General features: G+C 39.7%; 1 protein-coding gene across 3 annotated transcripts; it reads right to left on the bottom strand.

The window, feature by feature from the left end:
• On the bottom strand, positions 1–8,743 carry LOC145409621 (mitochondrial import inner membrane translocase subunit Tim21). Of its 3 annotated transcripts, none has more exons than XM_080279974.1 (6): positions 8,703–8,743; positions 6,487–6,690; positions 4,936–5,051; positions 3,665–3,783; positions 2,792–2,891; positions 1–1,328 (listed from the first exon to the last, which is right to left on the bottom strand). In XM_080279974.1, the coding sequence occupies exons 2-6, from the start codon at positions 6,674–6,676 to the stop codon at positions 1,122–1,124; spliced, it is 732 nt and encodes a 243-aa protein (XP_080136100.1). In that variant the 5' UTR covers positions 6,677–6,690; positions 8,703–8,743; the 3' UTR covers positions 1–1,121. The 3 variants fall into 3 exon arrangements, with proteins under 3 accessions (XP_080136100.1, XP_080136099.1, XP_080136101.1); XM_080279973.1 differs by having other exon boundaries at positions 8,643–8,704; XM_080279975.1 differs by lacking the exon at positions 8,703–8,743 and adding an exon at positions 8,371–8,432.
• Between the last annotated feature and the right edge of the window lie 2,770 nt (positions 8,744–11,513).

Genomic DNA, 11,513 nt, shown 5'->3' with positions numbered 1-11,513 from the left:
TAGTATCAAATGCTGTACAGTGTGGCAGTTGCATCCCAACATTCACTGAACATTTCATAAGGTCGTCAACATTATCATCATCATGATCACAACTCTATAGCTCCCATTAAAAAATGGGGTGGTTGGCATCCAGAAATTCAAACAGGAAAGCATATGAGAAGAGCTATTGACAAAGTCTATTTAACTAACTATAGCCAGATGGCATACCTGCTCAATGAAAAAGGCCACATCTCAAGCCACAAAATTCTTCACTCCATAAGTAAAACAATCCACACAGAAATGTACTTCATAATGAGTGAAAGATGGAGATCATTCCAATGACTGCTATTTTTTTTGTTTTTTTAATCACTGCATCCCTTATCGTGTGCATTCAGTCCTTTTTATTATGCCAGTTCTCTTACTTCTTAAACTTTCATATTTTGTCTTTGAACTAATTTCCTTTCCATATCCAGCAATCTTCTAGTTCCTCCATTCCTTCACCTACTTTCAACTCTCACATGTTTATATTTTTCACCACCTTACTCATATCCATTTTCTTTATGTGATTATATTATCTAACCACACTCTTGTCTACCTTTTCTGTTAATGGGCTTCCTTATTCCACATACTTTACAGTATACAACTCATGCAATCCCCATGAGTATACAGTATTCCTCAGCAGTACCATTTCTTCTGCTCCCACTATGAAGTCCAGATTATTTAAACCCATGCCTTTCTACACCATACATTACTGCAGTCCACTTGCAGCATTTTGTACCCTGTCTGTTTTGTAATATGCCTTTCATGGCACTGGTCACTTTACTTTCTCAAGCCAGTCTGCTCTCCACCTCCTTTTGACAATTACTTCTCTTATCTATCACTGCAACATGATACATAAAGTCTTTCATCAATTCAAGCCTGTCGCCATTCACCAGTACATCACGCTGTCACTCACAAAAACTATCATTTTACACTTAGGCCCTCTACATTAATTTACATGACTTACTGCTCACAGACATTCGCAAACCTGAGTCAGTAAGAAAAGCAACACTGGATCATCTGCATACATCACATTTGAAATATTCCATCATACAATTATCACAATGCAGAGTTTCTGTACATGGACTGTGTAGTACTGTAGCCTACTTCGGAGGAAAGAGTGGAGTTAGTGCAGGGATGTCGCTTCCCTGTGTTACATTATCGGAAGAAAGGCCACCTGACAGGTTTGCAGATGGAGATGAGGGTGATGATTCAAAGGCTGTCCCACGGTTGTCCTCCACAACTATAACCTCGTGTGGGTAGGAATCCAGCTGTACAAACAGGTACCGAAACTCCCACCCAGAGGATGTCTGCAGGAATGTAAGTAAATTAGGGGCCACACTCATAAGAGCTATCATGTTTTTTTTTTTTGTTTTTTTTAATGCAAGAAAGAAGGAGTCAAAGGTGAGATGCATACAAGAGTGTTCCCTCCAAGGAAACAATAACATTAGGCCCAATTCAAAATCCATTAATTCTGAGATACCTGGACACGTTGCATTGAAAGGACTGAAGGTCACGGGCAAAAGTAAATACAGACAAAGAAAGACAGTTCCCGAGTTGACCTGTTGCATACATGAGGGACTGGGAGTATCAGTTAACTCTTACATTAAAGAGCTGGATAGGAATGGGGCAAGAATGCGCTGCTAGACAGGTGCTACTCGTCTGCCATAATGGAGGAGGAATGCTTGCAGACAGCTCAGATAAGCAGTGACCAATGAAATAGTAACAGGAAAGAGATAAAGATGCTGCGGTGCAGTACACAGAAAGGAGTTACTGGACATCAGTAAGAGAAGGAGATAAGACAGCTTGTTTATACTTTTACTTTCACTCACCCAGCTATCATCCAGTTCTCAGCCAAACTAGAGAATTGTAAAAACATGTAAACATTCTTGAGCCAAAGTTGTGTACAGGATTACATCCTTATACTGTACCTGTACTTGTATCTGAACTCATAAAGCTATCAAAACACTTTACAACCACACACTAAAGTGAATCACATAGCTAAAGTATGTTACAAAAGTAAGTTATATCTGCTATGATCAAATGCCAGTGAGGCTAATTTATCACAGAAACAGGCTAAGAGTCTTTACTAAGAAACCTCCTATTTCTCTACACCGTGCTATAGGAAGAACCCTGGTGAGGTGTCGTCTACCACAAGCAGGTGCCAGCTCCCTACACAGTGTATGTACTGTACTGTACCTGGAGGAAGTCCTCAAAGATGCAGTTGCTTACCTGTGGGTGATCAGTCTGCTCAGTGAGAGAGACCTGAGTTTTTTTTTTTTTTTTTTTTTTTTTCTCAACTCTGGGCATAGGCTTCTCAGCCTGCTCCCAAGGCCCAGTAATCCTCCTACATATCGTACACCTCTGCATGTCACCACTTCGGCACTAACACCCACCGTCTTTATTGAATACATGCTAGGGCTGTCTCATACAGGACTGGTGTATTGGTATTAGCGGGGGTATTTTTACGACATGTCGGCGGGTCTTCCGGTAGATCGGTAAAGTCTGCCGTAATGAAATTCAAATCTTTAAACTGGTCCCTGCCCCAGTGGAGATTTGAACCTGGGTTCGGTAGGACCGCAAGCCACCCGTCTACCGATTGAGCCACCGCCTTCCCCAAAGCAACAGCAACAGAAATAACACCGATCTGTAGCCAAATAAAGCCATCAATGTCATTTGCTGTAGATTCACCAAACAGATTTTCAAAGTCCATGGAAAGAGAGACAGGCAAGAACATCTGATGCTATGTAAATAAGTTGTGCTTCAGACCCACCTGCCGAGCATCCAAGTGAGCAGTGGCTGTCCTCCGCTGGCCCTTCAGGTAGAATTTCATGCGCATGCCTTTGCTGCCCTCCACCTCATATGATACATGGCTGTGGAGGTTAACACAATGCTAATAAAAACAGAGTAAGTCCTTGATATACATCAATGATGTGTTCCAAAGTAGCACAACTTTTTCATGCAGCTGGAACTGTAATTTGGGGTAACCAGGAAATCAGCATTATACCAAGCAACTGAACTTTAAGGGGTAATTTTTAGGCATGCACTAATGTATGTCATTTGGTAAAATTTAATAAAGGGGTTGAGAGACTAATGTACTGACCTACAAAAAATATTTATTACAAAAGATGACATAAAAAGGGCTTTTGTAACTGTAGTTCCAATACATTTCCAGCCATATAACCAGCTATTTCAGGCATGTACATAATTATGCCTGCATGTTAAATTAGTTTACTGCCCTGCCTAAGGAAAGAGAATCTCCCCTGCAAATCCTCAGATTCACCTGGAGGTGGAAGTGGCTACAGTACTATCTTTGTATTCATAGCATGTCATAGAAGGTAATTGAGGGAAGAAGATGGTGTGGGCTGGGAATCCCACTACCCTCTAAATCATCATCATCATAATCATCATCATCATCATCATCATCATTATGATAATTTTACTCACCTATGGATGAGGTAAGGATGGTTACAATAAACAAAGAGAAAGAAACCGTATGAGGGAAATGGGACAGATGCTCATTAAGACATCAGTCAAACCCCTGGAATTCTGGCTACATCTCACAAGCCTAACCATCTGCAAATATCTTTTTCGTATTTTTTTAATGGCTGATACATCTCCCATAAAGCCCACCCGTACTCTTCACCTGATGTGCTGGCGTCGGCCCCTGCGGCTCTCCTCACCATAACTCTTGACCGATTCTCCAAGGTAATCCGCAACTCTAGGATGGGCACAGCATTTCTTTACTGCTGCGCTGTACACTGTCTGGGGTAAAACATAACCATTAACAAACATTATACATGAGTACAGTATATGGTACTCTCCTAGCTGAAAGTGTTGCTAAGACATTACAACCTCCCCATTCTAATGCTGTAGTGTTACTTTTTGCTTAACACTGTGAATGCAGTCCCCAAAGCTAAAATGTTAACTGAGAAGTGTGGACAGGTTCCAGCAAGAATGATTCTCTCTCTCTTTTAAAAAAAAAAAAAAAAAAAAAAAAAAAAAAAAAATCACAACTGCAAATAGGAATGCATGACTAATTTGATGCTCAGACTGAATATATCAACCACTTAAAAGAAACAAAATAATGTAAGGAAAAGGCTGGTGTATACTATTTCCACTCTGACATTCACAATACAATCTGACTGCTTAATAATAAACAATGACATGCTATGCAAAGTGTTCCTATGCTGATTATCAGCTTTAAAGTGAAATGTGTATTAGGAGGAAGCATGTTAAAAGAGGAAATACTGTAATCTGTAATTGGCTCTTGCTATTTAACAATGATTTCATTCAAGAATGATATTTAGCTGAGGTGGGGTTAATCAAAACTATATCTGCCCTCTCCAGCTCAAAACGTCTCTCATAAGCTGAACAAAATAATCTGTAGGTTTAGCAGGAATATACAGTAATGAAAAATACATTACCAGAGTGAAATGATTAAGCTACTATAATCTGGACTGCATGAAAGTGACAGGTGACATGCTGGGTACCAACACTTCACTAAAAGTGTCTCACAGAATAAGCTGGACACTGGAAAATCTTTGATGTGCACCGAGAAGGTCAAATAACACAGAACCACAAAACACCATCATCTGTGTTGGGCTCAGACCTACCTCATCAATGCAAGTCTAAAAGCTGTCTGGCTGTCATGTAATTATGACATTTTTCCTCTTGGATCCACACACTCCAGCCTTGTTGCAGTGTAAGTGATGGAGAATTTGAGCCCTTTTGGTCATAGTGGTTAATACGTAGCTATACAACTGAGGAGGTTGGTGACACGTGAGGTATTTAGTACTGTACTGTACTGTACTGTAATTTCTCATTACATGTACCTGTTTTTATATACTCTTTGAACTTTTTTGCAATTACGTACATTGTAAAATATGAAACCTGTATAGGCAATGGAGTTAATACCTGTGGTGAAAAAGATGAGAGTAGCTCCTTGAACACAGCATACAGCATGAGCCCCGTCACTCCTAGGCCTCCCACCACCACAGCAGTGTAGTAAGTTGTACGTGTTGCCTCCTTCGCTGCCAAAGTTAGTCAAAATGTACAGTCACAGACAAAAGTTCAACTATTCCACAGCATCTAAATCACATTTATGGCATGTCCATCACTTCCCTCCTTTATTCATCATACAAAAGAGAATTCTCTTTGAGAAGAAAAACATGCCAAGCCCTAGGAATAATAGACAACAGAAGTACGTAAGAAGAAGAAGTGAAATACCAGTACCAGGAGAATTTTTGTCCCTGAATATGCAACACTGTTACCTTCTTACCTTATATGCAGGGAAAAAAAAAAAAAAAAAAAAATGGCTCTAGCCCCTTTAGTATAATGACAGTTCTGTTTCTGGCTACTACTTTTTTTTTTTTTTTTAAGAGTATAATCAGTACTCTCCTCAGTACAGTGATCCTATATTTTATAACTGGTTACCACCAGACACTTTTATTTCACCTAAAGAGAGAGAATGTTCACAGTGAATGGTTAGGGAAATACGGTACCATATACTAGCAACAGTATTCCTACAAAGATCATCCCATTACAACCGACAGGAGACTGTATCGTTCAACGGGCTTTTCTCAGTTATTCATCATCATTCCAACCATATTTCCCACTACAGTAATAAATACGATGGGGAAGAACTTGGAAAAGGCACACACGAAATCTGGAGAACAACCAACAGGATGCCCAGTGAAATGGGCCATATACCGTATCTATTCAAGCCTTCCGCACCATTTACATCACTTAACTGAGTTATGGACATTATACAAATATCTCTCAACTCCCTCCCTATCTTCCAAAAGGAGGAATGTGGATGGGAAGTTCATGGGACTCAAGAGTACCCTATCTGTATACCAACGCTTGCAACTGAATATACATGAGTCATGTCCTATTGTGCTGTAACTTACTCATGGGTCATACACATGACATGACTAGTACAGGGGCACTAAGAAAGTAAACATACTCTTGTCAGCTCATGAGTGAACCAGAAGGCACACACTTCAGTGTACCCTGTAGCTCTTCCTCCTACTTCCTTCTCAAGTTAGAGAGAGGGAGGCCACATATGCAAGAAGTTGTGGCAAAGGCTAATTTACCACACATGTACAGTTCCCAGCTATTTCACAATGGAAGCATATCATATGGTGTTCACTTTGAATAAGCATTCATGACATTAAAAACCCTGAGGGGAAGTTGTCAGGCACTGTGACTAGACTAGAAACAAGAGACAATGCATCCCATCCTCAGCTTTCTCTGGCTGAGATGACTCTTTCCATCACCATTTATAACACTTGGGCAATGTTCCCATATACCTGAACTCCTCCTCAGGCTACCTTCAATCTGCTACAGGTGAAAAATTGGTTTTATGTCTCTCTCTCTCTCTCTCTCTTTTTTTTTTTTTTTTTTTTTTTTTTTTAAGAACATGAGCACAAAGCTTCTGTTGAAACCAAAGAGGGTATATTTTACCTTTCTGTCCAAACCCACTGGATCTGTCAGACTTGACCTCCTTGGACAGAGATTTTCTGTCAGTCAAGAGGTGGTGTGTGATAGAGAGGTGGCGGATAGTAGTGGTGGTGGTGACAGGGAGTGTGTATGTGGTCAGCTGCATCATCATACACTGCTGACACACCCGGCGGTGGAAAGGCAGGAGCAACATGGTCACTGTGCAAACTGGAACACGAGGAAACTCTTCAGCATTTCAATCCATTGATATATTTTTTACTTTATATTTTTTATATCTCCAGGCATTTTCATTCAGTTTTGTAAGACTTTCAAACTGGAGGGCTTAAACAAAGACATCATTAACCATCTCACTTCTGGAGATCTCTCTTATCCTTGAATAAAATTATCCAGCAGCAGTCAAATTAAAAAGAAAAATATATCATGGTGATGGTGAAGAACTGGTGTGCCCCTATAATATATAAGGACTGGAAAATGAAAACTAAACTACTCATGGTTTACATATTCACAGGGTTTTCAGTAACGTAATCCCTAAGAATACCAAGGGTGCATTGTATGATGAAACTGATAAAAATACTTTTGAAATGATGAAGTAGAGAAGAGGACTGTCACATGTGTCCTGAATGATGTTCAGCCAAAACAAAACTTTGCTGTGCATGTTGGAAAAGGCATATAGGTTACTGAATCCAGTGTATACCTATATATAGACCCTGTGGATGTTATCACCATCTTAATTCTTCCTCTTTTTTCCACCTGCAGGTTGAGTAAGGTAATGCAAGGACAGACAGGAAAGGGAAAGTATAATGACTATAGGAAAACTAATCAACAGCCTGCCTAATGAAAAAGGCTGCACACCCATTCATTCACCACTCAAGCCCCTGAAATCCTGGATCCACCTGATGTGCATAGACAGTAGTAATTTAACTGTGAAAAGACCAGCATTTGTTCTTCTGAAATGTAAAATGTAGATAGGTAAAGCAATTATTTAAAAAATAAATAAATAAATCAGTAAAGAAAAAAATGGCATCTAACCTAACAAAATTTAACTTAACCTTGTGGATTCAACACAAAAATGAAGGAACAATGAAGAATTAGCACCAAGCCATAATATGGCTATACGGCACTGTTGGAGTAGAGGGAAAATAAAGGCTGGAAGAAACACAGGAACATCAAGAAGAGAGGGGAGGATGGAAGAGAAGAGGAGGACAGTATGGAGAGACAGACTGGAGACAAAAAAGCCCTTTGTAGTCGCCTCTTACAACACGTGGGGATACTGGAGAAGTATTCTAACTACCGTTCCCCAGGGAAGTCAACAACAACAACAACAAAAGTAAAAAAGCCGAGAAGGAAGATAAACCATGCATAATCTCTGTTAACTATGATAAACCCAATGAGGTCTTACAAACTATAAATAATAGTTCAGTAATATGGAAGGTTTGGGCATTGCTAGAAGGAGCTTTTCAAATAAGTTTACCTTATTAACTAAGTGTTAGGTAAATTTTCCTCGATCTTGTTTCTGTGCAACATAAGTTTTCTGTTCACATCATTTTCCAAATCTCCCTAAAATTTTCCACTTATCATTCATTCTAACAGATGAGATTGTTGTTCTGATACTGATGAAGTCCAACTAAAATTCACCAGGGAACCTATACTTACTAATAAATTTAAGTTAGGTCAGGTTAGATAATGTCTGGTTAAAGCAGGTTAGTTTTCTGCATTGCTGCCCTTATTTACAAGAACATTTAGCCAGCTGATGAAAGGGTGGTAAAGAGTTAGCGAGCTGTTATGGTCATGCCCCTAAGCTTAATCTTCATCTAATAGTTCTAGTGACTGGAATTTTTCTAAGTGTGAAAAGGGAGGCACTGCTAGCAATGGATAACTATAACCTACCTTACTCCCTACCCGCTAAGTATCATGGGAATAACTGCCACAATCATTTAGGTTGTTTGCTTAATCTGTGGGTAGGAATGAAGACCGTATAATCTTTACTAATTATTATTTTTTACTTCACCAGACAACAGATTTGCATACACAATCATATAATCACCCATCGAAAAACGCCGGGCAAAGATTGATAATACTCTTCACAATTGTACCAGATCACCAAACGAGGCTCTAGTTAATAGTTTCACACATACAAATGGCAGACATATCTTACGTACAGTCTCTGTGGATTTCCAAGTGCACCCATCAAGGACACTGATAAAAATCAACAAGATTACCTAGGCCCAGGATGTTTGTTTACACTCATCAGCTGATCACGGTCTAGCTGAACTCGAAGATTTTATTCATTCCCATCACAAACAAATACTTTATCAGAAGTAACTAGAAGCACATCTTCAGCCGCTTTAAAATAAGTAATACACAGACCATAACAGGAAATATTATATGCGAAATTTATAAGGGTTGCATACAAGCACTAGCGATGTTTCCAAACAGGTGGCAAGATTTCCATTTCAGTTCTTAATAAATTGTTTTATTTTCAAAGTAGATGTGAGTAATTACGATTCATAATTGGTACCAATTGGCACTAAGTTGGAATAAAAGCTATGAATCAAGAAGACGTAAGATGAATATCGACTGCACAAGGGAACTGAATTTGAAATATTTATTGTTACAAGAGTAACTTAGTGCTAACAGAAAATAAGTGTTTTGCTAAGTTCCATTTTACCCCTAAATTTAGGATACTACCTGCAATATATGTCATATGAAGAATCTCAGTTATGCTGCTTGGTGAACAGGGACAAAATAATAAAAAAGAATATTATTTCATTTGCTTGCTTCTAATTTTCACTTTAATATAGTTGGTCATGATGTGTTTGGTAGATATACTGGGTCAACGTTAAATACATAATCTATAATAAATATAATAAAGATTTTTTTTTTTTTTTTTTAACTCTGTCGCTTAGTCACACAGTCTATCAATAGGTGGCGCGGGTGTGTTGTTGTTGGGCCAGCAGACGATGTTGTGATCAGAGTGCAGGGATCTGTCATGGTGCAAGGGCTTGGTCTGGCCATCTCCTGCAGACGTAATACGCTTTGACGGCATCTTTTATACTTAAAGGTATGTACCCATGCAAGCAAATGGTTGCTGCTGCTGCTGCTAACGTCTTCATTGACCTCTGTGAGTTATTTTCATGGATCTTTGTCACGGTTTCGTAACGCTTTTCTTTATTTGACGTTGGTTTAAAATAGGAAAAGTTTAAACCAAATATGCGTGATTTACCAAATATGCATGATTTTGTTTCGATGATGTCCTCTCTGGGTAAGGAATGATTATAGGTATCAACATTATATATCAACATTAAGTTTTTATACTGACTGGTAATTTTTTGATGGAATTAGTGTCCTTGGGTGGACCAGGCTGGTAATAATAATAATAATGGTGATCACAAGCTTGGGTATATTTTGCAGTGTGATATTTCGTGCAGTTTTTAGTGCTGTTTTTGTAAGAAAGTTGTTGGTAAGGGCAGTGTAGCACTTTGGGCGTACAGGACCTGTAACGTCAATACATGAGTAATATTTAACAGAAGTCACAGGTGGAATTCAAGTAATTTGAAGTCTTTTTTATTATATCTCACCATCTGCAGACACTTATCTTTTATAACACTTCCGTCGCATATTAACGTCTTCCCCCCTGGAGGTCATTAATCCCCCCTGAGGGTCAGTAATAACGCCAGGAGTCACTTGCAGTGGTAGTGACAAAAGAAGTGTCAGGAAATGATGAGAGAAGCAGAAAGCACTTCGAAATATTTTCAGTTGTAGCTGCTGTGGAATATTATCCAGTACATTCACGTCGTCAGCATTGCATCATTACCTACGAGGGGGGGAAAAATGATTAAAATATTTGTTGTAGTAAAAGTATCCAGGGTACATCGCCTACAGGCTGCAATTAACCTAAAAATAAGGATCCAGCTAAACATCAACGCACGCAGACATTGCAGTCACCTTGGTAGGGGTGAGCATCTTGAGTCAACGGAAAATTAAAGTTGCCGCAATTTCACGCACGTCCGGATTGGGATATCGCCACCATTATACACAGATATCGATGTATAGTCAAACAGATATAGGATGCCGCGATGGGGAGCGAGTGTATTTGGGAAGATGCGAGGAGCGTCAGCATTAGGTTATGCAGGAGATAAAATTGCAAGAGCAGTGGGAGGGGTGGGAGGGAGTACCGTAAGGGGGAAGCTGAGGAAGGGGGAAGGGTTTGTGAGGGTGGTGCCCCCCCCCCTCCATCCTGAACTCTCTCCGTGACCTTTCCTTATGCTGACTGAAGGAGCGTGCACAGGTTGACTCTTGCAGGACGAGAGCCTTTGCCCCTAGCCCAACCGGTTAAAAGATTCCCCAAGACTTTCTCTCTCTCTCTCTCTCTCTCTCTCTCTCTCTCTCTCTCTAAGTAACTGGCAAATGGTATGGTGCCCCCCCCCCTCCTCTTTTATTTAGCAAAGCCACTGACCCCCAAACATTGCAACAAGACGCAACATCATGCAACTTCGAACCGACCTTCTCGCCCACGCCATCACCACTCTACCTGTAAGACAATGGACGTACACACTTATTAAATACACGGTAATTTTTAAAATATCCCATTCAGTAGTGTATTTCCTGTCTACTTAACGGTGAATAGTAGTATATTTCATGGTACTTTACGTAGTCGTAGAGGCGGCGCGAAAACACTAGTAATTTTTATAGCTAATAGTAGAGGTGGCGTTAAAAGACTAGTCGTTTTTGTAAGAGTACATTAATGTGTTCACTACGATGACGTTTACGGTACAATATATGCTTTCAGCCTCCACACGATTTGGTTTTACTTAGGGTAGACTTCAAACTGGAAGGACTAGACAGCCTTCATTAACGCCTTCACTAGGAAAGCGCGTCTTAGAGCTGAAGAAAACCGTCTGATATCAGCAAGAATAAAGTCAAATCGACGTCATGGGGTTGAAGGGGTATCAGTGTTTGCGTGATTGGTGTGTGGGTACGGGATATTATAAAACATGATACTGTGATGTTTATGATTACTGTTGTTAGAG

Source organism: Coenobita brevimanus, chromosome 82 (genome assembly GCF_032717465.1).
Source record: "Coenobita brevimanus isolate Jiangsu-jjx chromosome 82, ASM3271746v2, whole genome shotgun sequence".
NCBI lineage: Eukaryota > Metazoa > Arthropoda > Malacostraca > Decapoda > Coenobitidae > Coenobita > Coenobita brevimanus.
The sequence above is the reverse complement of the archived record's forward strand: the minus strand, read 5'-3'. Positions and strand labels throughout refer to the sequence as shown.